Genomic DNA, 27898 nt, shown 5'->3' with positions numbered 1-27898 from the left:
TTCCACTTCTCTGTTTACTGGCTTCAGGCAAGTAACAAATCTCTCTGGGCCTCAGCTTTCTTCTCCGTCCAAAGTCAATTTTATTAGTGTATTTATTCAAGGTACAGTGTGGGTATGAAACAGCTCTGGAGAAAGGATTGCAGGCCTTTGGTGTCTGAAGAGGTCTCCAGAGGCACCAGGAGCAGAGGGATGGGGTGTCAAGAGTGAACAAGGTAGGTTTACCTCCCTCTGTTTTCCACTTCTCAGCAGCCTTCCCTGCCTTGATGCCTAGAGAAGGCAGAGGCGATGTGCAGCTCACATCACTGGGATCTGGGGTAAAGGAGTGGTGAACACATTTTGAAAAGGAAATTAAGCCAAGGCGTCCATGTCTCTGCCATGTTGGGGACTTCTAGGCTGCTGCTGGGGACTCACCGGGTTCCCAAGAACCAGAATCTGGAGGCGAGAGCCAGATTCGGGAACAGTTTTCATCAGGAAGATGCCAAGGGTCAGCGTCATGGGATCAAAGCTAGGCAGGTCCTGAGACTTCAAGAGCCCAATCCTGGGCGCCACAGAAGCTATGGGGATGCATGATAGGGAGAAGACAGGGAAAGAGCTTGAGTGCAGGTGGGAGATGGGGCTAGGCGAGCAGGTCAGGTGATAACAGATACACTGCAGTGTATGGGATCTGGGTCAGGTCAGGTGATAACAGATACACTGTTGGGGCCACAGAGATGGCTTAGTAGTTAAGAGTTCTTGCTGTTCTCCCTGAAGGCCAAATTTGGTTTCCAGTAATAACTCAGGGTGACTTAGAACCAATTTCATCTCCAGGAGCTCCAATACCCTCCTCTGGCCTTAGCAGACATCTTCACATTCATGTGCACAGACCCACACATGGACACACAAATCTTTCAAAAGTTATACCTTTATCATATACATTTTTCCTTGAGATAAAATTCACTATCTTAAGATGCTAAGTACAGTCATTTTTAGTACATTCATAATAGGCGACCATCATTTTCAAGTTCTAGAACTTTCCATTTTACACTTCCCAAAGAAACCTGGTGATCCCCCCTGCTCCCTCTCCCCTGGCTCCGAGGTGTGTTTCTGTGGACTTGCCTGGCTTGGATCTCTGCTCCAGTAGAATCAGACAACAGCATCTTTTATGTCAGACTCTGTTCCAAGGTTCATCTCACAGTAGTACATGTGTTCCATGTCTTTGTATTGCAGAGTATCAGATGGTCACGTGCAAAAGCACAGCGCCAGCCGCTCTTGTCATTACCATGGGAGTGGCGAGGTGCTGCGGTGGGGAGCAGAACCCTCAGGCTCCCTCCTTGTGCCCTGCCTTCTCCCCCTGTCCAACAAAGGCAACAAGAGAAAGAACTCAAGCTGGGCACTGCTTGTGTTTCCTAAGTCTGAGATCTCCCGCCCTGCTCCTATGACACCCAACACATCATAAATGATGCTGAGTGAACTGGATGCTTAGTGACCAGAGGAGCCGTTCAGTTGGCAGAGGCTGAGGACTGTGGGACCTGCGGACAGAGAGAGTGGCAGAGCTGTCCCCCCACTTGTGAGCCTGCATCTGGGGCCTGAGAGCAGAGCCCCAGCAGAGGCACTTGGCATCAGCATTGTGGTGTTGGAAGCTGTGGTTTAAGCATAACCAAGATCTACATGAAGTATTACATGGCCCAATCTGTGATCCCAGCACTTTGGAGACAGGCAGGAGGACTCCAAGTCTAAAGTCAGCCTGGACTCCCTAAAAGTTGATTATAGAGGACTAAACTATTACATATATATAGCGATATATATGTAATACATATGATATGTGTGTGTGTGTGTGAGTTATACATATGTACATATATCCCAAACCAAGGAACTTGGGGTGGTTCCCATGCCTTGGTTAGTATTCTGCATCTTGGTTATTGTCTTACACACCCACGCAGCTCCAGGTTGTTTATTGCTGTCTGCGGGTTCTTGTTTTCGTTATTTTGAGACAGGGTTTCTCTGTGTAGCCCTGGCTGTCTGGGAACTTGTTCTGTAGACCAGGCTGTTCTCAAACTCCGAGTTCTGTCTCCGAGTGCTGGGATTACATACACGGGCCACCGTTGCCTGGCATGTCCTTGGGCTCTTTAGAGGTTCTGTGCAGTTCTTGTCCCATATTCCCAGAAGCCAGGTCGGTGGTCTACGGTGCGCCACACAGGAGGGTCAGAAGCTGCCGACAGGTTCCGTGTATGTAGAGAGGCATTTCTTGGTGCTCATCAGCTCGGCCCTGGCTTGCATACAGAAGAACAAGGGGGTTGGGACAAGAACTCTAAACCAGAGCGTTGTCCACAGGGGACTGTGGGTCATTTTGTTCTCATAATGCTAATCAAGCATTCTGGTGGCTGGATGTGGGGTGCCCAATACCACACTGTAGGCATATAGTTCTCACAACTGACTTTTATAAGGGTTCAACCTCCCCTCTAGCCCACCACCCACCAGAGGTAGTGGAAAAGAAAGGTTATTAGGATACGGGGCAAGTGGGCCTGTTTAAAAATAGTTCTTTGGGGGCCATTCCAATCTTCCTTGTTTGTAGAGGGAGATCTTGTTCCCCAATTGGTTCTTGATTTGTCAGTAAAGAAATCCAGGGATCAACTGTTGGGCGAGCAGACGCAGGGAAGGAGAGAGGAGTTTCTACCATGCTTTGGAGGAAGAACACAGCAACCATGTGAGGTCTCTGGAAGCTGGAGCATGTGGCCTCCACTCTGGGTGGGTGGCCAAGGCTGCTTGGCAGAGGCTAGGTGGGACTAGCCACTGAAGTTTAGGGCAAGTGGAGAGGCAGAGATAATAAATTGATAAGGGCACGCTTTTCCAGGCAGGAGATAGCAATGGCCAGCAATTTTGCAAAGAAGGCAAATTGTAAAGGAACAAATTGTGTGTGTGCCTTTTTATCCACGGATTCAAGGGTCTCCAGTGGGAGCTGGAGCGGGGTCATCTCCTGGAGCTAAAGGCAAATGGGACAAAGGGAAGCTGGGAGGGGCTGGGCTGGTAGCATGGCTGATCCGGGCAAAGGTGGTAGCACTAAAACTACAAACACCAAACACAAATCAGCAGCTGCCAGTCAGTCCACTCGGCAGACACTACACAGGAATCAGCAGGGGCTGTTCCATCCAGAAGAAACCATGAGGCTCACCAACTGGCCCGGAGAAGCAGTAAGAAGCTGCAGGAACCTCACAAGAAGTTCTTCAGCGGGTTTCTCTCTATGAAGCCACCACAGGCAAAGCGTAGCAGTGCAGTGTCAGGTGAGCCAGTGCAGTCAGTGGTGACCACCAAGGCAGAGCAGGGCAAACCGGAGCCCCAGCTCCCATTGTCTGTGAGGTTGAAATTACACTGCTTCAAAACATCTGTCCTTTCACCTGTTTGCTATAGCAAAACATCCTTTCACCTGTGTCTGCTTCAGCAAAACATTGTTTCACATGTTTGCCCCAGCAAAACATCATTGGACATAACTGACTTTCCAAAGAAATCACAAGTTTCCGCTTCATTACACAATGAAGAAGAGTTCTAAACTTCTATGGCTTTGCATTTGGGTGTTTTGTCTTCTTCTCCATAGCCCAGGCACGCGTTCAACTCCCAGCAATCCTGCCTCAGCCTCCTCGTTGGGACTGTGGACAAAAACTGCCACACCTGGGTCTCCCTGTGGCTTTTAGCAGTGGGTATATTGAGGCTCGAAGCAAACCCTGTTGGTTTCTCAGCTCAGAATCAATTTTGCACACTTGCTAAGCACCTGTTTCTCTTCTCTGTGATGTGAATGGGTTAGGAAAAATGGCCTTTTGTACTTCAACTGCCTCACATTCTGGACTTGGCAGATGTCATGATGTCTACTCATGGCAACTTGATCCTTCCGTTGTCTCAAACTGAGGAGCGAGGGTGGAAAGGTGGCTCTGATGGGAACTTTTTATGTTTGAGTTTTATTTGTTTGCAGTATGGTGGACTGAACCCAAGGCCCCTGGCATTGTAGGCAGGCACTTTGCAGCTGAGCCATACCTGATGCTGTTCCTTTTACTTATTTTATTATTGTTGTATGTTTGTTTAGTTTTTAGATGATTATGAATGCATGTGTACATGTTCCTGTTTGTGTGTGCACAGGCACATACAGAGCCAGAGCAGTTAACATTTCATGTCTTCTTCAATTTTTGTCTGTGCTGAACACTACCTTGAGTTAGTGTTCTTGCCAGGTTGGCACAAGTTCAGAGTAATTTTGGAAGACTGAACCTCAATTGGGAAAATGTGCCCCGCCCAAGATTAGCCTGTGGGCAAGCCTGTAGTGCATTTTCTTAATTAGAGATTGGTGTAAGAGGGCCCAGATCCTTGGGGTGGTGGTGACACTTATGGAGGGCACAAGAAAGCAGGGAGCAAGATAGTAAGCAGCACTCCTCCGTGGCCTCTGCTTCAGTTCCTGCCTTGAGTTACTGCCAAAACGTCCCTGGATAATGGACTAAATATAAGCTGTTAGGTGAAACATACTCCTTCCTCACCAGGTTTGCTTTTAGTCCTGGTGTTTTTCACAGCAATGGCCAGTGTCAGGAGTCATCTAGGAAATCCAAGTGACATTCTGGAGATGACATATCCCATTGCATGGCCTGGAATGGATAATTCTGAATTGTAAAGCTTTCAGAAATCCCATATCAGGATTGATGCTAGCAGATAATATGCCTTTCCTGTCCTTATAAAATTAATATAATGATCCCTGGGCCTATTGGACATATTTTCTGCAGATCACCAAGGGTGTACTGTCTTGTAGTAATGCTATATAGAGAATTAGATGATTTCTCAATTCCTACTAATGACTCTATAGAATCCCTAAGTTTATACTAGTAATGATCGAACCCTTTCTAGAAAGGGCAGCAATGAAAGGGCCTTGCAAAACTTCATGTGTCACAAGTTAGTTGCACTTAGCTAGAAAGGAAGAGTCTAATGGACTCTGATGAAGCATTCCTTCTAGGCGAACTGTGAAACCATTATCTGATAACTAAAGTTTGTAAAAGGGAAGGAATGATTTACTGTAGGTGCCAGGACAGGAGATTAAATATTGACTGGATTTATCTATACAAAACATCAAACACTGGTGAGGCACAGGCAGATGGTTTGCCTCTTGACAAAACAGTGCTAACTTAGACTTAAGAGTTACCATTTTTAACTTGTAATGAACCTGGGAGCTAATGAATGCTTGGTTAGATAGCTAGTCTTAGTGGAAACACATGTGAACATTGCATCACACATGTGAACATTGCATCACACATGTGAACATTACATCTCTGTTGTCATTCTTTATTCATATGATTTGAATTTGTTTGAACCTGTTGTGAACTTTTGAAAAAAGATTCTTAGATTACCATGTGATCATATATCCTGAGAAAATACAAGAACCAGGAATGAAGACAGAGAGAACAGAGAGGGGAGGGGAGGGGAGGGAGAGGGAGGGAGAGAGAGAGAGAGAGAGAGAGAGAGAGAGAGAGAGAGAGAGAGAGAGAGAGAGAGAACAGTGAGAGCAGAACATAGAGAGCAGAGAGAGGGGGAAGAGAGAGCTAGTAGAGAGAGAGAGAGAGAGAGCAGAGAGCAGGCAGGGTTCTTCTTACCACAAGACAGGATTTCTCTTAATAGCTGATCCTGACAAGACAGGGCTTTTTCACACTTAATAAAAAGAGTTTTTTCCTTTCTCTGAGTAATAAAGGCTGGAGCTGATTTTTCATCCAGAATGAGTGAGTTCTCCCTGCACTGGAGAGTGCACAATGAAACCTGCTCATGGGGGTCTTTGCTCCAGCCACAAAATGTGTGTGTAGGTGTGAGTACATAAGTATGCCTGAATACTTGTGGAATGGACGACACCCATGGTTGGGCCCCACAGAAATGTGAAGGAGTTAGTGTGTAAAAAGGTATGTGTGTCTATGCGTATTTGCTTGTGTAAAAGTTTTTTCTTCTGTGGGAGTGACTTTCTTTTCCCGGTTCACTAAAAGTTAGTTGCTCCAAGCCTCCCTCTTTCCCGGTCAGTGAGAGGTGAGGTTTCCGGACAAGAGTGGGAGCCGTAGCAATATCCCTTACTGAATTATCTGACACTATATAGCATATGTTAGCTGCCAGAGGATTATAAAGTAATTAAGAGTTACGTTTTCCAGCCCTTATTCAAACACGGAGAACTATAAAGTAGATAAGAGAGATAAAGAGTTAAGTTTCCCTAACACTTAATAATTCACAGAACAGTAATAGTTATAAAATAAAGATACAGCATTGAATAAATTACAGAGATTCATAAAGTAAAATAAAACATAAAGAGTTGGAGTTAATAAAGAGTTACGTTTTCAGCATCTAAGAAAGCACAGAGATTTATAAAGTAAAAATAAAGCACAGAAAGGTAAAAATTTAAAAAGTTAGCAGTTTTCAGCCACAGAAGCAGCAAGAGAGTGTTGTGTCTCCATGAGCCATCACATACTAGCATCCTACACAACTAGAGACAGTTGCAGGGCCAGAGATCATCAGTCTTTTGGCCTGCATCGGATGCTGTGTTTCACTCCCACCCATTCCAGCTGGGGCAGGCCCTCAGAAGCCAGTTAGGCTACACAGCTGGCCATTGAGGCCCAAGCATCTCTCTGATTCTGTATCCCCCGCACTAGGACTGCAGGCACACACTGCCATGCCTGGCCTTTGTGTGGGTGCTGAGGACTGAACTCAGACCTGCATGTCTGTGCAGTGAATGCTTTACCAACTGAGCTATCTCCCCAGGCCATACTTTCAAAACATTAATTTTTATGATTTTTAACTATGTGCCTGCTGTGGCTATGTGCACCTGAGCGCACACACATAGAGGGGTGAGGAGTTGGATTCCCCTGAAGCTGGAGCTACGGAGCGGTGTGAACCACCTGAAGTCGGTGCTCGGAACTGAACCCTGGTCCTCCATAAGAGCCGTAAGTGCACGTATTGCTCTCCAATCCCTATTTTTATTATTTTAAATTACACGTACATATGTTTGTGTGTATGTTATGTACACATGAGTGCAGGTGCCTGTGAAGACCAGCAGAGGGCACCAGATCCTCTGTATCCTGAGTTCCAGTTGTGAGCAGCCCAATGTAAAAGCTGGTTACTGAACTGTGGTCATGTTCTTAATCCCCCGAGCCATCTTTTCAGGCCCTCCAGAAATTTTTTAAAATTAATTGTTTAGGTTACCGTCTAAAATAATTTTATACTTATATATTATTGCATTTGTTCCTGGGAGTTTTGTTTTTGTTTTTGTTTTGTTTTTGATTTTTTGCTTTGAGTTTGGTGTTAATTAATTAATTTTGTTTCATTTCTTTTTATTTTTTTGAGATAGGGTTTCTTTGTGTATTCCTAGCTGTAGGAACTTGCTAGGAATTCCTAGAACTTGCCTCAAACCTAGAGCTCCTCCTGGGTCTGCTTCCCCAGTGCTGGGGATAAAGGCGGGAGCCATCACTGCTGGGGATAAAAAGGCGGGTGCCATCACTGCTGGGGATAAAAAGGCGGGTGCCATCACTGCTGGAGATAAAAAGGCGGGTGCCATCACTGCTGGGGATAAAAAGGCGGGTGCCATCACTGCTGGGGATAAAGGCGGGAGCCATCATTGCTGGGCTAGGTTTTTGTTGTTTTAACATTTGTTCAATTGTATGGAGCTAGAGTTGCAGTTAAATCTGAGGCTGCCCTTGCCCACTCCAACACCCAAAATACACACTGGAAAGTGCACACAGGCCCTGTGCATAAGCAGAAAGAACTCTCAACTGCTGAGCCATCTCTCCATCACAGGATCATGGGGTTTTGAGACAGGGCCTCCCTCTGTAGCCCTGGTTTGCCTGGAACTCAGTATGGAAGGCTAGCCTCAAATTTGGTGTGTCTTACTGCACCTGCCACCTGAGTCTGTGCTTACAGGCCTGGGCCATTCATTATACCTTGGTGGACAGAAGTTTAAGAAAGAAAGGAAGGAAGGAAGGAAGGAAGGAAGGAAGGAAGGAAGGAAGGAAGGAAGAAACAAACTAGAATTGGGGGTGGTAACTTGGTGGTGATACAACCAATCAGCACAAATGGTGTACCATTCAATCCCTTGTAGCAAAAATAAAAATTGCAAATAGTAAAAAAATTGCTGGGTGTGGCTGTTGTAAGTTCGGCAGCCTGCCAGCCTGGTTTTGAGTAACTCATTGGCAGCAGCTTATGTCATCGCCATTGCCTGCCAAAGACAGGTGCAGCACATCTCCAGTATTAGAGCGCTGAGAGTTGCATAGCAACAGCGCCCCTCTAAAGGCGCGCGCGTGCGCGCGCGCACGCGCTCTCTCTCTCTCTCTGTTAGTTCTCTATGTCTCTCTCAGTATCTGTCTCTCTCTCTCATGTCCCCACTCCAAATTGGCCTTTTGCTCTCCCAGAGCAGAGGAAAGGTACCCTTTTTGTCACTTTATCCTAATATTGGTGGCACTTCTTTAATGCTAGCACTCAGGAGGCAAATGGATCGCTGGGAGTTTGAGATCAGTCTGGCCTACATACATAATGAGTTCTGGCACAGGCAGGGCTCTAGAGAGACCCTGTCTCAAAACAAACAAGCAAACACACAAAACAAACAATAACAGAACGTGAACAGAAGTGACAAGAACTGTTTTTTGTGTGGCCTTGGCCAAGCCTCAGCTTGCCTGGCTTCAGATGGCTGTGTGACTTCAAGGGAGTTACTTTCCCTCTCTGTACTTGGCTTTCTCCTGTGCACATAGATCTATTAAGCGTGCATAGTATTAGGGATGCACACTATATTCATCTTAGTACTTGAGAGGCAGAAACAGGTAGATCTTTGATTTCAAGGCCATCCAGGGTTACATAAGTTCCAGGCAAACCAGGGCTACATAGTGAGACCCTGTCTCAGAGCTAAAGAGAGTCAGCCATAGGGGGTGAGTGTATGGTTCATGAGGCCTGTACTCAATTTCCTACATACCAAAAGGGAAGGGGAAAAAAGAATCTTTGTATACTGTTGGCTCTCAAGTTCACTCATTTGGTGAAGCTGTGCTGAGCAAGCATGTGGACCAGAGTTCAATACCCAGACCAAGGAAAGCCCAGGGGTGAGGGAATGACTCAGCCCACAGAGGCTACACACATAAATAAAAATAAAATATTTCTTTAAAAAAAAAAAAAAAGAAAGAAAGAAAAGCTTCAGAACCAAAGAACCGAAGAGTTGGAATGTGTGCTGTGTGGGCCTGAGGACCCGAGTTCAATTCCCCGCACATGCACAAAAGAAGGTGAAGAAGAGAGTCAGTAAGATGGCTTCGCAGATGAAAGCACCTACCTCCCAAACCTGAAGTCGTGATGCTGTAATACTAGCTCTCCTGCAGTGAGGGGGGACAGAGAGAGGAGCGCCATGCAACAAAAGCCCTCAAGTCACCCAGCTTGAGATACACAACATGGCAGCCACAGAGGAGACTCCGACCAGGTCGGAATATGAGGACATCCAAAAGTAGAGTAGTCCTCAGGACTCCACACGTGTGCTCTTTTTTCCTTTTTTAAGTTGAAAAGCACCTGCTAACAGGGTAGACAGCCACACACACACACACACACACACACACACACGTGCACGCATGCATAAAAATCCAAAAAAGTGTTGTTGTTGTTGTTGTTGACAGAGGTTGAGGCTCTTGGGAATCTGCAGGAGAAGGCAGGGCTGGACTGTGTCAATTTCTTCAAACTGCCCCTCCTGGCTATCATCCCAGCAGGCACCTGAGAGGAAGCTAACCTTTGACTGCCTCCTCCGGGTCCAGCCTCTCTGGTTCTAGGATGTCAGCAGGTACACCCTGGGTGGAGTTTCTATCCAGGGCTGTGGTTAAACTCAGGAAGTTTCCTTGGTCCTGAACGAAGAGCCAAGCTGGAAGATACACACTGCCGTCCAGTCCGCAGAGCCACGCTGCGGTTCGTCCATTCCTAGGTCATTTCCCTGTTACCACAGCCAGAAGAGGTGAGTACAGGTGAGGAGGTTGGGGGCAGGTCCCCTGAATCCTGACGAGCCCTAGGGATCCAGGAACTGGATGCATTGGTCTCTGACCCCACCCCAGGGCTCTCTGGAAGGAGATGCCATTGCTGAGAAGAGACCCTGGTTCTCCCAGACTCTGGAGTCCCAGCCTCAAGTCCCCAGCTAGTTCCTTCAGGTCCTGAGTCCTCCAGATCCCGGGATCCCAGACCTTAGTTTTTCCAGTCCCTGGGTCTCCCAAGCTCCCGGCTCACCAGCCCTGTGTTCGCCCAGCACCCCCATAGCCCTACTCCCTGCACACCGACTACCATCCTGCCCTGCTGGTTGACCTCTTAACCCCAATCTCCGCTTCACCTCTCAGATCCTCAGCTCTCTCCCTGCTACTGATTCCAGTAACAAGAGTAGATGAAAGGCAGAATTGGGCTGGATGTAACCGGATTTTCCTGTTCCCGTATCCTTGGCTTCCATATCAGCCTAGGGGGCCCTCAGAAACCTGCAGCTGTCATGGGGGGCAGGGGGGGGGGAGGATCCCGATCCTCTGTTGGAGATTTCAATGTGGCAGCTACTCTGATAAACTGCCCTGAGACTCCTAATGCCAGTGTTCCTTGGCACAGGGACAGAACAGGAAGAAAGCGGTGCCAGTCACAGGAATGGCACTGATGGGGTGGAGCCAGCCATGTACCTGGCTCCTGTCTCTGAGCTGATGTGGAGGGGATGCTGGGGGCAGGGCGCTCTGGGTGGAAAAGGCAGTTCTGAGGACACAGGCTAGAAAGAGGTGAGTGCAGCGGCTTATGCTTGTCATACTAGTATTCAAGACGCTGAGGCAGGAGCATTGCTAAGTTAGGTATCAGCCTGGACTACATCGAGAGAGCTTCTCTCTCTGCTTCTAGGGAACTGGAGAAGGATTCTTCCTTCAAAGCTGGGACCTCTTTCCAGCATACCGCACCCCTCCAACAGAAGGTAAACTGAGGCTAGGCACATGGTAATTGATCTTCCTGACCACAGAGATCAAAGAGAGAGTCTAAGCTCCTCCCATTGCCTCCTCAGCCTTGGACTGGAGCCAAACTGCTGCTCTACAGTCCTCCATGGCTTCAGCTTCCAGTCCTCCCACAGTCCTTGGTCTTCCCAAACTCACCCAAGTGCCTACCTAGCCTTTGGATCACAAGTGATGTGAATCTGGCTCCCTTCCTTAGCGGCAGTCTGCTGTCCCCTGAGAAGACGGCAAAGGCGACTGAACATGAGTCTGTAGTCCCCGAGCAGCTCCGGGTGTCAGCATTGTGCTCCTATAAAGTGAATCAAAGGCCAAGGGCATGGCTCTGGCCATAACCCACCCTTTTTTCCGGCTTTTCTAGGTAGGGTTTCCCTGTGTGCGGCTGGCTGCCCTAGAACTCACTCTGTAGACCAGGCTGAAATCCGCCTGCCTCCTGTGTGCTGGGATTAAAGGTGTGCGCCACTTGCCTGAGCCCCACAGTCCCCATCTTTTCCCCAAAGTTGGATATGACCTCACAGCAGGCTCTGACCTTTCTTTGCCCTTTGGTCTCCCTGCCATTGCTTCCCTTCCTGAGGGATGGGAAGCAGCAGAGAGGCAGCCTGAAGTCCTTCGTCCAGAACAGCCTCCTTTCCTTGTTCTCAGAGGCCAGACAAGCCTTCCTGTGTTCCTGTTTGCAGGAGGAGACTCAGAGCCCTCAGATCAAAAGCCCAGAGATTAGCAGGTTGGATTTCAAAGTGTGTTTTTCCAGTGTTTTCCCACCGTAGAATTGGTGCCAGGATGAGCTTGGTGGAGCAGACCTGACATCCCAGATACCTCAGAGGCTGAAAAAGAAGGGCACAGTCCAAGGCCAGGCTAACTGAATGAATTCAGCCTGGGCAACTTAGTGAGACCTCGTCTATAAAGTGGGGGTATGGCAGCTCCAAGGTAGGGTTAAGAAGAAGGACTTTAGTGTAGATATGAGAGAGAATAGCCAGAGAGTCCAGAGAGTCCAGGACAGGGAGGGAAAGTAACATATTATAGAAAGGAAGAGAGGGTGTGGGGGCAGAGAGGAAGCCAGAGTGACAACCAAGGAGACTAAGAAAAAAACCAAAGGGGAATGTGATGAGCATAGAAAAAAAAAAAAAAAATAGTGTCTTCTAGGCCTGTAAAAGTAGCTCAGCTGGGAGCCCCACTACAGCAAGGCTGCACCCGGAAACCAGAACCCGCCCGGTTGCATTTAAAAATGAGGGCATGACTTCAAGGTTTGGTTGAGCCGATTTTAGATACAAGGGTGAAAGATGCAGGGGAGTCTGGAAGGATCCAGACTGGACACAGCCCTGGGGGAGGGGATGAGAACGAGAGAGGACGAGAAATGGGAGAAAAAAATGGCAAAGGGTGAAAGAGAGTCCAGGCGCAGCAGGAAGAGCCAAGAGGATATTTAGGGATGGAAGAAGCTGGAGGAGGGGAAGGGAATGAAGCCCAGGGGTTGGATAGGTTTAGGGTCAAGGGTGGGGTATGCCAACTAGGATGATTCTGAGAGTGGATGGTCCACTGGGGTTTGTTAACGAGGCTCTTCAGCCATTTGCCCTGGGTTTCTTTGAGACTTACCATTTTCAGCCTTTTGTTGATGATATAGGGCTAGTTAATCTCCTCCATAACTGCTTCCTGCTGAAATCGGGGTGTTGTTGTTGGGCCCAGGAAGGCTGGGATGATATGCAAAAGACAAGAAGAGGCTGGGATGATATGCAAAAGACAAGAAGGTAAAGAGAAGTGGAGGCTGGGGCACATCTGTTTTGCTCCCTGCCCATGTTCTGCGGGACTATCTGGGGGCGACTGTAGCACAGGCTACTTCCCAGCAGTCTGACGAAGGGGCTCAGGCTGGTCAGAAAGTCCCTCGGAAGCAACTATGGCTAACGCAACTGGAAATCTGCGCCTGGAAATCTGCTGGGTCAGACATAGACAAGGGACAGAAAGTAAAGCTAAGGAGCTTATGGGAAAATGTTTGTCTTAAGTGCACATTTGAAACTTCCAGGCCTGTAGTCAGGGAGGGGGGAGGCCCAAGGCCAGGGAACAGGGCTGGGGATGGGGTTCCACACTGATGACTACACAGGTGGGGAAACTGAGGAATACTTATCTGGAGTCCTTTCGACCTGTGATGGGTGGATACAAGTTGCGACTTCCTGAAGCTTACAAAAATTGTGTACATTTACAGGAAGAGATAAAAGTTTTAGATAGCCGGGTGTGGTGGCACACGCCTTTAATCCCAGCACTCGGGAGGCAGAGGCAGGCGGATATCTGAGGCCAGCCTGGGTTAAAGAGTGAGTTCCAGGACAGCGTGGGCTACACAGAGAAACCCTGTCTAGAACCGAACCCCGCTCCCTCCACCAAAGAAGAAAGAACTTGTGTACAGGAAGCTTAATAAAGCTTGCTTCTGTAATTAATTGCATCAGTTCTTAGTATGACTACAAGTATATTCCTGAGGCATATAAAGTTTGCAAGACCATCTTTTGATACATATGCAGCTAGAGACACGAGCTCCGGGGTACTGGTTAGTTCATATTGTTGTTCCACCTATAGGGTTGCAGATCCCTTTAGCTCCTTGGATACTTTCTCTAGCTCCTTCATTGGGGACCCTGTGATCCATCCAATAGCTGACTATGAGCATTCACTTCTATGTTTGCTAGGCCCCGGCATATCAAAAACATTTTATTTATCAAACATTGTTACTTATCTACATTTCCTACCAGCCCATTGTTGAGCAATTAGCAAAGTCATAGATAGTTAGTTACATGTACATTTAAATTTGCTTTTGTTAATCTGAATAGAATTTTATAACCTTGAAATTTCATCATCACATACAGAATATTTTAAACCAGAGCTGAATGGATCACATATACAGTATATTGTAGCAAATATCACATTGAATTTCTATCATCACATAAGAATTCATACCAATCTAAAATATTTGAGACTTGTTGCTGATTTCTTGGCCTAAAAGGAAATAGATTAATAAGCTATGGGCTCAGTGAGACTGAGAAGTTTTTTTGTTTTTTTGTTTGTTTGTTGTTGGCTTGTTTTTTGTTTTTTTTGTTTTTGTTTTTGGTTTGGTTTGGTTTGGTTTGGTTTTTCGAGACAGGGTTTCTCTATGTAGTCCTGGCTGTCCTGGAACTCACTCTGTAGACCAGGCTGGCCTCGAACTCAGAAATCCACCTGCCTCTGCCTCCCGAGTGCTGGGATTAAAGGCGTGCGCCACCACGCCTGGTGAGACCATGTGGTCATCTTAAGATGGTGAAATCACATGGCATGTTACAAGCTATGGGCCAACTTGGTTGTTTTCCTAATACTCACTCACACACACACACACACACACACACACACACACACAGAGTCAACATTTGTTTTCCTAATATATATAAATGTATATATGTGTATGATATATATATATATATATATATATATATATATGAGTTGCATCCAAGTTACTTGCACATATACATACAGATACCCATGTATAAATTTTTAATTGTAAGCCTTTTGTTGTAATTTTAAAGTCAAATATTGTTGCAGATTATATGGATTTTAGACCATACCCAATGAACAACTTACAAATCCTTAGATAAGAGTTTACAGTATATTAATATTTTTTAAAGAGAAGATTGTAAAGAAACCAGAGATAAAGATTTTTAAGAGTGGAGAAGAAGAACCTTAAGCGTAGAGCAGAGGGAGTTTAGACATAAGGCACTTGGAGATCGTTTGTCCACGGCAGTGAGAATTAGGAAATCAGGTATGCTGATTTTTGGCATTTGAATGGGGCCAAGTTGTAATAAAAATCTGAGTCCATGCCGGAAGAGAGAACAAGCTTAGTTTAGCACAGGTTGTCTGCAGAAAGCTAGGAGCAGGGAAGGGCCCATGGTCCAGATGGGCAGGCTTGTGGGAGCCAGAGACATGTGGAGGACACAGGTGGCCTCTACAATTTGGAATTAAATTCACAGACTAATGATGCATCCGTACCTCAGGAGTGGTTCTGAACAGACGCTGCAGGGAAAGAGTGAGCTTCAGTTTCTGCTCCTCTGTCTCCAACTCCCAGTTGTTGCAAACTTACAGGCAAGACTTTTACTCAATGTGGGGAGGGACACCAGACAGAAGCAAGCAGGGCTTGGAGCGAGAAATAAGGAATACGGAAAAGAGAAGTGTTTTATTCTCCCCCCACCCCCACCCCCGATCACTTGGGCAATATCTTGAGGTCAGGTTCAACTCGTTTAGATGTGAGGTAAGAGGAAGCAGTTCCCACAGATGAGAGGAGTCCCAGGCCTGGGTCCAAGGCAAGATGCAAGGGACCCAAAGGAAACCAGACTGAGGGCAAAAGTTGTCCAGTGAATTGTCATTCAGTGGACAGGGGTCAGGGCTAAGCCCGAGCAGACACAACCGTCTGGTACCTGATACCAGGGTTCTCAAGAGAAACCAAGAGGGCAAGAGAAAGGTAGCCTCCTCCAGGAAAATGGTCAGACTCAGAGAAGCATTTAAAGTGAGTTAAACAGAACTCATGAACTGTTGGTGTTGAGTGGAGTGCCTAATGATCTGTGGACCGGAAAGCAGATCTATTACAGGTGTAGCGGTCAGGTGGGGTTCCAGTGTGGCCAGACACCAGGAGAGTCCCTCCAAGGTCACAGCACCAATGTTATAAAGTGTGCCTGGGGGGTGCCCAGGAATGGCTAGGGTATCTTTGGCAGGCCCATGCTAAAACCTGAAAACGTACACCATGCAAAAGATCTGGCGTAGAAGACGTTGATTGAGGGAAGTGGGAGGAGTGAGAACCTGGGAGGAAGGACAGTGGCAGACAAGCAGACATGTAGGCAGGCAGCCATAAGGGTAGAGAGAGGGGGCAGGGAGAGAATGAATGTGGGGGTGGGGTGGGGCAGGGAGGAGACAGGTGTGGAGACCAGAGACAGGGAACGCAAAGCACAGAGAGATAGCTGGGGGTGGCAGGAGGGTCCTTTTATCCATCACCGCCACATCTGGCACACCTGGCAGTGGCAGATGGTCGCAGCAGGTAAGCAATCGCTAGGTCCCTGGGAGCAGGCCAGAGAAATTACCTGTACGCCAAGACATTTAAGTCTATACTTAGAAGACAACCAAAGGTATTCAAAATTTGAGCTTATGACTATGATAGTAGCAGCAGTAGATTCATTGCCTCACCAGAATCAGATTAGTAGTTTCTCAGATCTCCATTGATTGATGTTAAAACTCGGAACTTTTGAAGTCTTCATAAATGCCACAGAGAGGGAAAGAAATCCGAAACATTTTCTCATTTGATTTTTTACATACCTTGAATCACTTTATTAGACCCTTAGAACTTGCACTTACACACCTTAAGCCACTTTCTTAGACACTCACGGTTTGCTTAAGCTTGACATCTTGTTTCCGTAGCCAGTGATTTACCGCGAGACGCGAGACGCCAGTGCCTGATTACTGAAAACAGCCATTGCAAAGCCAAGTTCCTTCAAATAAAAGAATAGTTTAAAAAAAAAAAAAGAGTTGTATTAAAACCGGTTTTATGAGTTTATCTCTATCAGTGCGAAGTCTGTCCCCGCAGACCCAGTAGTTCTGGAAAAGTAAGGCCTGACTTTCTGTATGGGATGAATGAACTCGCCAGGCAGCTGCGGCCTTGAGGATGGAGTTAGTATGAGTTAGTATGCTTAGTCAGCATAAAGGTACAGTCAGTCAGTCAGTCAATATCCTCAGAGATTTGAGGATAAATTATAGAGGGACGTATAATCCAAATGGCCTCTGTACCAACTAAAATGACAAGAGGCTTCCCGGCTACCCTAGGCTCCCATGGACTGGATGGCTTTGCTGGGGTCAGAGATAGTTAGTCTCGGCTGTCACAAGGGCCAGCATTACACCTTCAGTTGTTGCACAGGACAGCATAGGCCTTTGCCTGCCACACCTAGGTCTGAGAGATTTTCCCGTCGAGATGGTACCTGGGAAAACTGACTTTACTTAGAAGAGGTAGACTCCACAGTTTGGGTAGAGCCCCCACAGAGGGAGAGGCATGGGGCAGTACCTTCCAGTGGTTAGAGTCACCATGATCCAGGTGGCATCAACTTGCCCATCTGTCTTCTTTGGAGATCTTAGAGTGGTCTCTAGGAGCTAGCACCTCTGTCTGTTGTGGGAAGATTTTTTTTTTTTTTTTTTTTTTTTTTTTGGTTTTTCGAGACAGGGTTTCTCTGTATAGTCTTGGCTGTCCTGGAACTCACTTTGTAGACCAGGCTGGCCTCGAACTCAGAAATCCACCTGCCTTTGCCTCCCAAGTGCTGGGATTAAAGGCGTGCGCCACCACCGCCCAGCTGAAGATTTTTTTTTAATTAGGTGTTTTAAATTTAAATTCAGCAGCTCTCTGAAGAATTTGACAACCTTCTATTAGCTGGATTAAACAAACTGATTTGGTTTTAGTTACTTGCTTTAGGCTTAACCTTGAAAAGCATATACACGGGGCTAAAGTTTTCCTCTGTAAAGGAATTACATTTCTACTGAGTATGACTGCAAGCTTAGCTCTGAGCACACTTAGAAATGCCATCTTGTGTAAGGCGACTGAGCCTTGACTTACATGTCGTTACCTTTAAGAGTTTACAACAAATAACAAGTTTACCAAAAAGATTTAGCAAAGCCACGTGGTTTTCTTCCGTCCTGATGAGGTCATCAGTCAAGATGGAGGTTAGCCTGAAAGACCCCCCGAAGAGGGGAGACCCTCACTCAAGTCTCGGGATGACACGACCCCCCAAGAACTCACAAGAGACCTTCCTTGCTGCAAGCGCATGAGGTTTATTGACAGGAACCAGCGCACTGGAGCCGACTCTTATCGCACGCAGGGGTAGAGGAGTTCCACCCTGAGTAGCTGGGAAAGGGGGTATTTAAAGGAAAAACCATAACCCAAGGGGGTAGGGAGGGTGTTATTGGAAAAATACCAAAAATACCAGTGAAGAATCTCAAGGGGGAAACTCCCTGCTTCTTAAGATTGTTCTCAAGACTTTAATCTAACTTTGGTCAGCCAGGTCCTGGGACAGGGTCACTGAACTGGCTTGTGTGTCTGTTCTGTGGTCAGCCAGTTCTCGGAACAGGCTGTTTCAGGGCCCAACTATTTTTCTTTCTTGGCTCTAACTTGGTCTAGGGGGTCAAACTTAATTTTTTTTAACCTTACAAGCCATGTGGTTTAAGTAGATTTAAAATATTATATATGTACATATACATACATGTAACACATATACATAAATATGTATAATATATATGTTTTAGTTTTGGTTTTTCAAGACAGGCTTTCCACATGTTGTCCTGGCTGTCCTAGGATTTTGGAGTTTTTTTGGTATTTTGTTTTTCAAGACAGAGTTTCTTTGTATAGCCCTGGCTGTCCTGGAATTCTCTTTGTAGACCAGGCTGCCCCTGAACTCACAGAGATCCATCTGCCTCTGCCTCCCAAGTGCTGGGATTAAAAGTGTGTGCTACAATGCCAGATGATAAAAAGCTTTTATAAGAGTGGAAAGTAGAGGGCCGGGCAGTGGTGACGCACGCCTTTAATCCCAGTGCTCGGGAGGCAGAGGCAGGGTGATTTCTGAGTTTGAGGCCAGCCTGGTCTACAAAGTGAGTTCCAGGACAGCCAGGGCTATACAGAGAAACCCTATCTCGAAAAACCAAAAAACAAACAAACAAACAAACAAACAAACAAAGAGTGGAAAGTAGAGAAACCTTAGAGATAAGAGACCTTTGGAGATGTAGAGCAGTTTGGCTATATGGATTGTGGGGTTGTCTTAGACAGGGTTTCTCCTGCTGTGACAAAACACTGTGACCAAAAGCAAGCTGGGGAGGAAAGGGTTTCTTTGGCTTACACTTCCAGATCACTGTGCATTATTGAAGGAAGTCAGGACAGGAGCAGGGCAGGGCAGTATCCTGGAGGCAGGAGCTGATGCAGAGGCCATGGAGGGTGCCACTCACTGGCTTGCTTCCCATGGCTTGCTCACTCATTGAGAAAATGCCCTACAACTAGCTCTCATGGAATCTCGTCCCCAAGTGAGACTTCTTCCCGGTGACTCTAGCATGTGTCAAGATGACACATAGATCCAATCAGTACAGGGATCATGTGTGAGTTATAAATTTATATATCTATTTATATATTTATAAATGCATATAGTTATATATTTACTTATTTATTTTAAAGGTAGGAGTGCTCTGTCTGCATGTACACCTGCAAGCCAGGAGAAAGCATCCTTTACAGATGGTTGAGAGCCACCATGCGGTCGCTGGGATTTGAACTCAGGACCTCTGGAGGAGCAGTCAGTGTTCTTACCCGCTGAGCCAACTCTCCAGCCCAGGATCAATTGCTTGTGCAGTGGCAGAGGTTGTTACCATATGAGAGGATTTAGAAATTAAGTGTGCCATCGTTGGCCAAGCAGTTTGCAGGAAGGAAGACAGAGAGACTCTAATAACATCTCGGAGTCTGAGGAGGAAAGAAAAAAGGTTCCATGTGGCTCAGGAGGATGTCAGGAAGCCAGAGACCGCCTCAGGGTGGGTGGTCGGGGGTGGGGGGTGGGGGGAGGCATAAGGAAGAGAGACAGAGCAGGCAGCTCTAAAGGAGAGGAAAGAAAGTTCCAGAAAGGAGCTTCAAACATGTCTGAGTGAGAGGCTAGGGAAGGCCCAGGATGGATTAAAGAAGCTGCTGGACAGACACAGCAGGCAGTTCCTCCAGGGACTCAAGGGATGTGCTCAGAAGGGTGTAGCAGGTCAGAGAGATGCCGGGACAGCATCTGGAGGGCAGAGTAGGCTCCAAGTGGCACAATGAGTAGCCAGAAGGCATAGCAGACTGCAGGAGCCAGAGAGTCACTGACGGACTAGACACGGAGGGGGAGTAGTTAGAGCAAGTGGGGGGTGGGGGGACGCAGCATCTGGAGAATCAGACTCTAGAATTTAGAGTCAATCATGCCAAGTGGTAGGAGCCAGCAGAAACAAATGACCATACAACCCTTAGCCGAGCCAAGCCAGTAGCTATACCACTCCTGTGGTTTCAGCACCAGATAAATAGAAACCTGAGAACGGGACACCTCCCAGGTGTGGCTGAGAAGATTTGTTGTACTTATGAGACAGAAAACAGCCAGAGGCATCGAGAAGATGCTGAGCCGGGCCAGCCAACGAAAACTGACTGGGCCATGAGAGGGTGGGGTGGGAGAGAGTCAGAGAGGAAGAAAGGAGAGCGGGAAGAGGAGAACGGGCAAATGGGGGAGAGCTCCAAAAGCAGGGCCAAGAGCCAGGAGGTCTGGTAGTCAAAACGGCTGCGTTATAGGGGAAGCAGAGAAGCTGGGGGAAGAGAATGGAAGATGAGGGCTGGAGAGGTTTAGGGTAGATATGTCAGCCAGGATGATTCTGTAATAGGCACTTGCAATACAGAGAGCCTGCCAGTCCACTTTGATATGTTAAATAGGCACCTCAGTTAGCCTTTTGTCCCAGATTTTTTTTGAAACCTAATTCCAGTGATACACTTATTCAAGACAACCAGACACACAGCTTCTAATAAGAGAAGTCCACAGTGCTTATTTGACGTGTATAAACAGAGATACGCTCCTCATATCTTCAGGATTGCTGTAGAGCCCAGAGAGACGCCACCTTGATCTCCCAGAGACTGGAGAGTCTCCCCCGGGATCCTTATCTGTGAACTTTCGGCTAAGGTACATCTATCAGGTGAGCAGCCTTGGGGTGACAGGCTTAGGGGCTCTAGTTAGGAGCGTGAATCTTGTGTGATGACCGTCAATATAATAAAGCAAGCATAACTTTTATTATGCCAACTATGTGTACCTACCTTCTTGCTCAACAAGGACCAAGGGAGCCGTGGCTGGAATTGCAGGTTTTTATAGAAAAAAAAAAAAAAAAAAGCTGGCAGAAGCAAAAAACACCAAGTGGAGACGTTCAGGGTAGGGGTGAGAAGAGAGGAGCCCAGGTACAGAGTGAGCCTGGACAGGATGTACTTTGAGATGCTAAAAGGCGCCACCTATAGCTATGTGTTCCTTTAGACATTGATAAGGAATGCTCCTTTGGTAGAGGGGAATTGGGTACCAGAATCTGGGGAGTAGAATTTCCCTTAGACCTGACAAAAGGCAAAAGTAAAAAGACCGGAAGTGTTGATTCAGACTGGTGTGGTGACACCAGCCAATGATCTCAGCACTCCCGAGCTGAGGTACACTAACTAGCCTGGGAATGAATTCAAGGTCAGTCTAAGCAATTTAGTGAGACTGTCTCAAAGTTAAAACAACAACAAAGGGACAGATAAGGCTGGGGGTGTACCACAGGAGTAGAGCCCCTGCCTCCAATCCCGCAGTGAAGGGTTGGGGCGTGGCTTCATAGTAGAGGCCCTACCTCTAATCCCTCCAGTGAGGGGCTGGGGGCGTGGCTCAGTAGCAAAGTGCTTGCTAAGCACGATGGGCACCCTGAATTCCATCTCCAGTAGCAAAGAAGACAAAAGAAAAGAAAAAGACTAAACCCGCGAGGAGACGGAGTAGGCAGGATGACGTCATCTCCGATTGTCTGCTCCAGCCCTGCTCTGCCCTTACCTTTGCTCTCCTGTCTCTTACCTGGCTCTGATCAGTCTCTTTCTTGCCTGTGTGTGTTTTATTGAGACAAAGTCGCACTCACACTCTGGCTCAGCTCTCCAAGTGCTAGGATTCCTGACCCACCACTCTTGCTCCCCGCGGCAGCGGCCTTCTTTCAAGCGCTGTAGTTGTTGGTAATTTTCCACGTGCTTTTCTCCGGAGGTTGGAAACCTGTCATTTGCTTTCCGTGGCTCACACCTGACATCCTAGCACTCGGGGTGGGGGGGTGGGACGGGAGTTTTGTGCTGAAACGGGAGGGCTGCTATGAATTTAAGGCCAGCCTTGGCAACATAGTGTGTTATATAGGCTAGTCTGGGCTACAGAGTGAGACCCAGTCTGATAAAAGCAACAATAAATAATCTCCCGAGTATTGCTGAGCTGGGAAGTTGACGCAATATAGCAAGGCCTTTCCTTTCCTACACGCACTTACCTGTGCATGTGGAGGCCAGAGGTCAGTATCATAGTCTTTGATGCAATATCCGGTGTCTTCCTGTATCATTTTCTACCTTAGTTTGGGAAAGAGTCTTTCATTGAACCCAGAGCTCCAAATCAGGTTACACTGGCTGGCTGGGAAGCTCTGAGGGTCTGTTCTGACCCAGACGCCAGTGCTAGGATTACAGACTCCCCCTACCAGGCTTCTCCACAGTGCTGGGCAGCGACTGAGGTGCTCAGGCATGTGCTACAGTCACATAGCCCTCTGGGCCATTTGCTTAGAGCTGCCTTATTTTTATTTTTAATCTATGTGCATGAGTCTGTGCCTGCTTATGTCTTTATGTGCACCACATTTGTACAGGTGCCCACGGAGGACAGACAGGGGGTGTCAAGATTTCCCAGAACTGGAGCTACAGGTGTTTTGTGAGCTGCCTGATGTAGGTGCTGGGAATTGAACCTGGGTCCTCCGCAAGAGCAGCCAGTGCACTGAACCAGCTCGTCAGCTCCTCCCTCTTATATTGAGATAAGGTCTCTCACTGAGCTCACTGGTTAGACTAGACTTGCTAGCAATCCCCCAATAGCTCCCTGTCTCTGCACCTGCTGTTGGGGTACAGAGATGGGTTGTACTGTGGTCACAGACACCTGTACTACCGAGCTACTGTGCGGGTACTGGAGGTCCAAATGCAAGTGTTCACGCTTGCTCAGCAAGCTTTAACTGCTGAGTCATGTCTCCAATCCATCCCTAATTATTTATTTTGAAGCACCTCACACAGCTCAGACTAGTTCCAAACTCACAGCGATTCTCCTGCCACAGCCTTCTGAGTATTGAGAGGGCAGGCAAGCACGCCTCGCCTGAGGACTATATTCCAGCCTGCAGTTCTATGCTAACAGGGCTGAGCTGACTTTGTAACTACACACCTGGACAGCCTGCAGCCTCTAAGCTTTCATCTGTTCACAAGCTGTTTGACTGGATACCAAAACCCTCTTGACTCAGAGTCTCTGGGCCTAAGCCTGTGGTCAGGACTATAGGCCCTGGGCCAAGAAAGCCAGAAACTTTTGTCTCTTACCTGGAGGTGCACAAAGGCTCCTTTGGAGGCCGGTAGCGGGGCATGCTCATGGCTCCCGACCACGTGTCCTCCGGGATGAAGTCGTAAGACTTCTGAAAATCTTGGGGAACCCGAAGAACTTGGGCCCTCCAAAACTTTCTTTCCTGTCTGGATCTGTAGTTACCAGTCTCACCTGGACTTTGCCTAACTAACACTTGGCATACACGTTGGTGCCACCCTGGCTTCAGATGACAAAGTTCACGCTCCTCTAGAATCTGTGGGTGACAACCTCTTTGGGGTCTCATGACCTTTACCGAGAGGTCACCTAAGACCATAGAACACAGATATTTATTTACATTGCAATTCATAACAGGAGCAAAATTATAGTCACGAAGTAATGATGAAGACAATTTTATGGTGTGTGTGTGGGGGGGGGTTCCCCACAATATGAGAAACTGTATTAAGGGGTCACAGCACTAGGAAATTGAGAAGCACTGCTCTAGACAAAGCCTTCAGTATACAGATGCCCCTGAACCTGATGTAGGGGCATGTGACAATACCAAAGTCCAAATAAATCCCACCTAGAGTTTCTTACTTTGTTTTGTAGTGTTTTGTTTGTTGTTGTTGTTTTAGTCTGAGACAGGTTCTTACTATGTAGAGCAGGCTGGTCTTGAACTCATGCAGATGTGTCTGCCTTCGGAGTCCTCAGATCCAAGGCATCCCCCTGTATACAGATTGTTTTTGTTTTTGTTTTTTTTTCTAAGATTTATTTATTTATCTGTGTGTGTGTGTGTGTGTATGTGCACGCATGCGTGTGCATGTTTGTGCAGAGTCTGCAAAGGCCAGTGGGGAACATTTGCTCTGAAGCTGGAGGTACAGGGTGCTGTGAGCTCCCACATATGGGTGCCAGAAACTAAACTGCAGTCCTCTGAAAAGCAGCAAGTGTTTTTTAGCACTGGGTCATCTCCTCAACCACTCTGTTACTTTGTTTTGTTTTGCTTGAGACAGTTTCTCTATGTAGCATTGGTTGGCCTGGAACTCACTTTGTAGACTTGTAGCTCTCCGGCCTCAGCCTCCTCAGTAGCTGGGATCACAGGCCAGTACCACTCTGCCAAGCTGGAACTAATTTATCTCCATCAACCAGTGGAGAAAGGAAAAGGGATGTGTGAAAAAGAAGATGCTCTGGGACCTTCTCAGGCAATGTAGAATGAAGCCTGCCCTTGGCCATATACATTCAGGCCTTAAGCCCGGTGTACTGTTACTTAGCCTAAAATATGTATATATAAATAATATTAGCTTAAATATGTATATATATATTACTACCTATGGACAACCTTCTTACCACATTACTAATTGTGCTGGAATTCTTCTGAGGTTGTGAGATGCTTTGGACTCTAGAATGAAGGCCCCTTCCCCTTCCTCTGTCTCCCATAATGCCCCTGATTTTGTTGTTGTGTTTATTTGTTTGTTTTTTCATGACTCCTCATTTGAGAACTTAAAGCACACTTTCCCTCTAAAGGGACATATTGGCTCACTCTGGATTCCTACACCAAAGCAGAAAGATTGGGCCACACAGTTTCCAGCTAGACTAAGCTATGGCATGAAATCAGATATCAAACAAACTCAAAAGAAAACAAAAAATATCCAAGAGGCACAATGCAGATGATTAGCCCAACGGATGTCAGCTATTTATGCATACATGATTGCAAGCGTGCACCTAGCTGCTCTCCAGGTAACCTGCCATGCTTTCTTTCCTGGCAGCCATGGCGAGTGCCCAGGTACCTTTCTCCTTTCCTCTGGCCCACTTCCTCATCTTTGTCTTTGTGACTTCCACCATCATCCACCTCCAGCAACGAATAGTGAAGCTCCAAACCCTGTCAGAGAAGGAATTACAGGCGGTTCAAATGTCCTCACCAAACGCGGCAAGAACAGACATGCAGCAGAGTGCCAAGCTGCAGGGCATATTCACGATCAATTCCATCGGCCGCCTGGGGAACCAGATGGGCGAATATGCTACATTGTTTGCACTGGCCAGGATGAACGGTCGGCTTGCCTTCATCCCTGAATCCATGCACAACGCTCTAGCGCCCATCTTCAGGATCAGTCTCCCGGTGTTACACAGCGACACAGCCAGAAGGATCCCGTGGCAGAATTACCACCTCAACGACTGGATGGAGGAGCGTTACCGCCACATCCCGGGGCAGTATGTGCGTTTCACGGGATACCCGTGCTCCTGGACCTTCTACCACCACCTGCGCCCAGAGATCCTGAAGGAGTTCACCCTGCACGACCATGTGCGTGAGGAGGCCCAGGCTTTCCTGCGTGGCCTGCGGGTGAATGGGAGCCAGCCGAGTACCTTTGTGGGTGTCCATGTGCGCCGAGGGGACTATGTGCATGTCATGCCCAAGGTGTGGAAGGGCGTGGTGGCTGACCGGGGTTACCTAGAAAAGGCCCTGGACAGGTTCCGGGCACGCTATTCATCTCCAGTCTTCGTGGTTACAAGCAACGGTATGGCCTGGTGCCGGGAGAACATCAACACCTCCCTAGGAGACGTGGTGTTTGCGGGCAATGGTATTGAGGGCTCACCAGCCAAGGACTTCGCGCTCCTCACCCAGTGCAACCACACCATCATGACCATTGGAACCTTTGGGATTTGGGCTGCCTACCTGGCAGGTGGTGATACCATCTACCTAGCCAACTACACCCTTCCGGATTCTCCGTTCCTCAAAATCTTTAAGCCAGCAGCAGCCTTCCTCCCCGAGTGGATGGGCATCCCCGCAGACCTGTCCCCACTCCTTAAGCACTAACAACCAGCCTGTCCTTGGTCCCATTTCCATCTCAAGGCAGAAGGAGTCACTTGGTACATCCCAGGAAGGGCCTTCTACTGGGAAGATGTGTGCCTTGGACTGCCAACGAGAACTAATATGTGCAGAAAACGTATTACATGTTAGATACAAGTTCCAACATTCATTAACAGCTCAGACATTATCAATGGCTCCTGTTCCTGAAAACTAACAGGCCTTCACCTTTTTTCAGCACAGCTGTCTCATGGTGCCAGCCGGGCTGCCACCCACAGACAGTCTCTTCCAGAGGCAGCAAGAAAAGGTGTGTTATCGATTTTACTTTAGGTTCCTTTTGAAGGGTAAGGCAAACTCTTGTTTATACACTTTTTGTCATTAGCATTTCCATGGCGGGGCAGCATGCGACAGGCAATAACCATGTAAGGAAGCCTGAGAAAGGAGAGGAGGCTGGCTTGCTCTTTTTATAGCAACTGCTTTTCACCAACTGACAGGAGTCTGCTGAGAACTGCTAACCCCTTTGAAAGTGGTGCCTTCAGTGACCTCAGAACGTCTTATCATCTGTTAAGATTCTTTTTTTTTTTTAATTATGGATATATATGTGGGTGTGTGCAGTACCTTCAGAGGCCAGACCTGGGCGTTGGGTTCCTGGGAACTGGAATCATAAGCAGCTGGCTCTGCCTCCCGAAGGTCTCACCGACAGTGGACCAAAGGCCAGGCCAGTGAAAGCCACACCTCTCCAAGCATCCAGCCAGCTCTTCTGTCCCCTTGACAAGAGTTGTGTCACCGTGAGCTCACGTGGCTCATTATGAGTCAAGGGGAGGGAGAACGCTGGGATTGGTTTAGCCTAGGATCCAAAATAGGAGTTCTTCACTGCACAGATCAAAAGGGATGCGGGAGCTACCGTGGACCCACAGTCCCCTCACCAAGTTGCTTGTCCTTGGGACTTTGCCTACTCTGTCCATCTGAGAAGAACTGAGTGAGTAGAATTCAGATGCATGTCCACTTCTGTAGCCCTGGCCGGACACCCCAGGCCTAGGGAACTCCTCCAGATGTTTCAGAGTGTCTTACCATCTTGTTAAACTTCACGTGTGAACACACATCATGCTATCTCTCACACAATTAAAGAATACAACCTATGTAGCCACCATTATGAAAACAGCCAGGGTGATGCAGGGGGCGGGGGCGGGCGGGGGAAGAAGCCTTGCAAAGGTGTTAGCTCAGGACAGCAGAATCCCAAGGTGTCTCTCCAGACCCCCTGCTAAATTGGAAGTGCTGATCCTGTGCATGAGAAGTAGCCTGGAGTGGCCACGGTGGCACCTGCCTTTCATCCTTGCACTGTGAAGGCTAAGGCAGGAGGCCAGCCTGGTCTATATCCTAAAACCCTGTCTCAAAAGATAAAATTCTCAAACTGGGTATAGTGGTGCACAGCGGTGGTCCCAGCATTAGGTAAGTGCAGAAAGATCAAGAGTTGGAAGTCATCCACAGCTACACGGAATGGCAGACCAGTCTGAGCTGCATGAGAAGCCCCTTACCCCATCTCAGAAACAGAAAGAAAATTACAGAAATCTAAGCTCCGCAGTGGCAGTATACACTCAGGAGGCAGCGGCCAGTAGATCTTTGGGTTTGAGGATAGCCTGGGCTACACAGAAGTCCTATGTCACGAATTTTTTTTTTTTTTCAAAATCCAAAACAAATAAAAATGTGCCTCTCCATCACAATTTCATGGTTTTTGTTTGCTTGGTCTTTTGAGAGAGTAGCTCTACATAGCTCTAGCTGTCCTGAAACCTACAATGTAGACCAGGCTGGCCTTGAGAGTGATAATAAGATCAAAGGTGTGTGTCAATCGTGCCCAGCCCCATTTTACATTCTTGAAAGTGATTGAGTGGGTTTGAGTCACTGCTCCAGCTGCCTAGGAGGGACGTGAGTGCTGCATAGCCTTAATCCCAGCGCTATGGAGGCGAAAACAGGCAGGCAGATCTCTGTGAATTCCAGGCTAGCCTGGTCCACATATGAATTCCAGGACAGCCAGGGTTCTGAAGAGACCCTGTCTCAAAAAAAAAAAAAAA

At 47.5% G+C, this 27898-nt stretch overlaps 1 protein-coding gene and 1 long non-coding RNA gene across 6 annotated transcripts; one reads left to right on the top strand and one right to left on the bottom strand.

Annotated features, from left to right (window-relative positions):
* Positions 1–37: 37 nt before the first annotated feature.
* Positions 38–17079, bottom strand: Gm39008. Of its 3 annotated transcripts, XR_882068.2 has the most exons (5): positions 14937–17079; positions 12534–12628; positions 9725–11238; positions 412–2249; positions 38–309 (listed from the first exon to the last, which is right to left on the bottom strand). It is a non-coding gene; the product is annotated as a predicted gene, 39008 (long non-coding RNA). The 3 variants fall into 3 exon arrangements; XR_003946635.1 differs by lacking the exon at positions 14937–17079 and having other exon boundaries at positions 12534–13451; XR_003946636.1 differs by lacking the exons at positions 12534–12628; positions 14937–17079 and adding an exon at positions 11476–12518.
* Positions 9747–27550, top strand: Fut2 (fucosyltransferase 2). Of its 3 annotated transcripts, XM_011250795.2 has the most exons (4): positions 9867–9943; positions 19135–19314; positions 20545–20648; positions 24793–27550. In XM_011250795.2, exon 4 carries the CDS (start codon positions 24795–24797, stop codon positions 25836–25838), a length of 1044 nt encoding a protein of 347 aa, XP_011249097.1. In that variant the 5' UTR covers positions 9867–9943; positions 19135–19314; positions 20545–20648; positions 24793–24794; the 3' UTR covers positions 25839–27550. The 3 variants fall into 3 exon arrangements, with proteins under 3 accessions (NP_001258922.1, NP_061364.2, XP_011249097.1); NM_001271993.1 differs by lacking the exon at positions 19135–19314 and having other exon boundaries at positions 9747–9943; NM_018876.4 differs by lacking the exons at positions 19135–19314; positions 20545–20648 and having other exon boundaries at positions 9747–9943.
* The last annotated feature ends 348 nt before the right edge of the window (positions 27551–27898 follow it).

The sequence above is a fragment of the Mus musculus genome, chromosome 7 (genome assembly GCF_000001635.26).
Source record: "Mus musculus strain C57BL/6J chromosome 7, GRCm38.p6 C57BL/6J".
Lineage (NCBI taxonomy): Eukaryota > Metazoa > Chordata > Mammalia > Rodentia > Muridae > Mus > Mus musculus.
The sequence above is the reverse complement of the archived record's forward strand: the minus strand, read 5'-3'. Positions and strand labels throughout refer to the sequence as shown.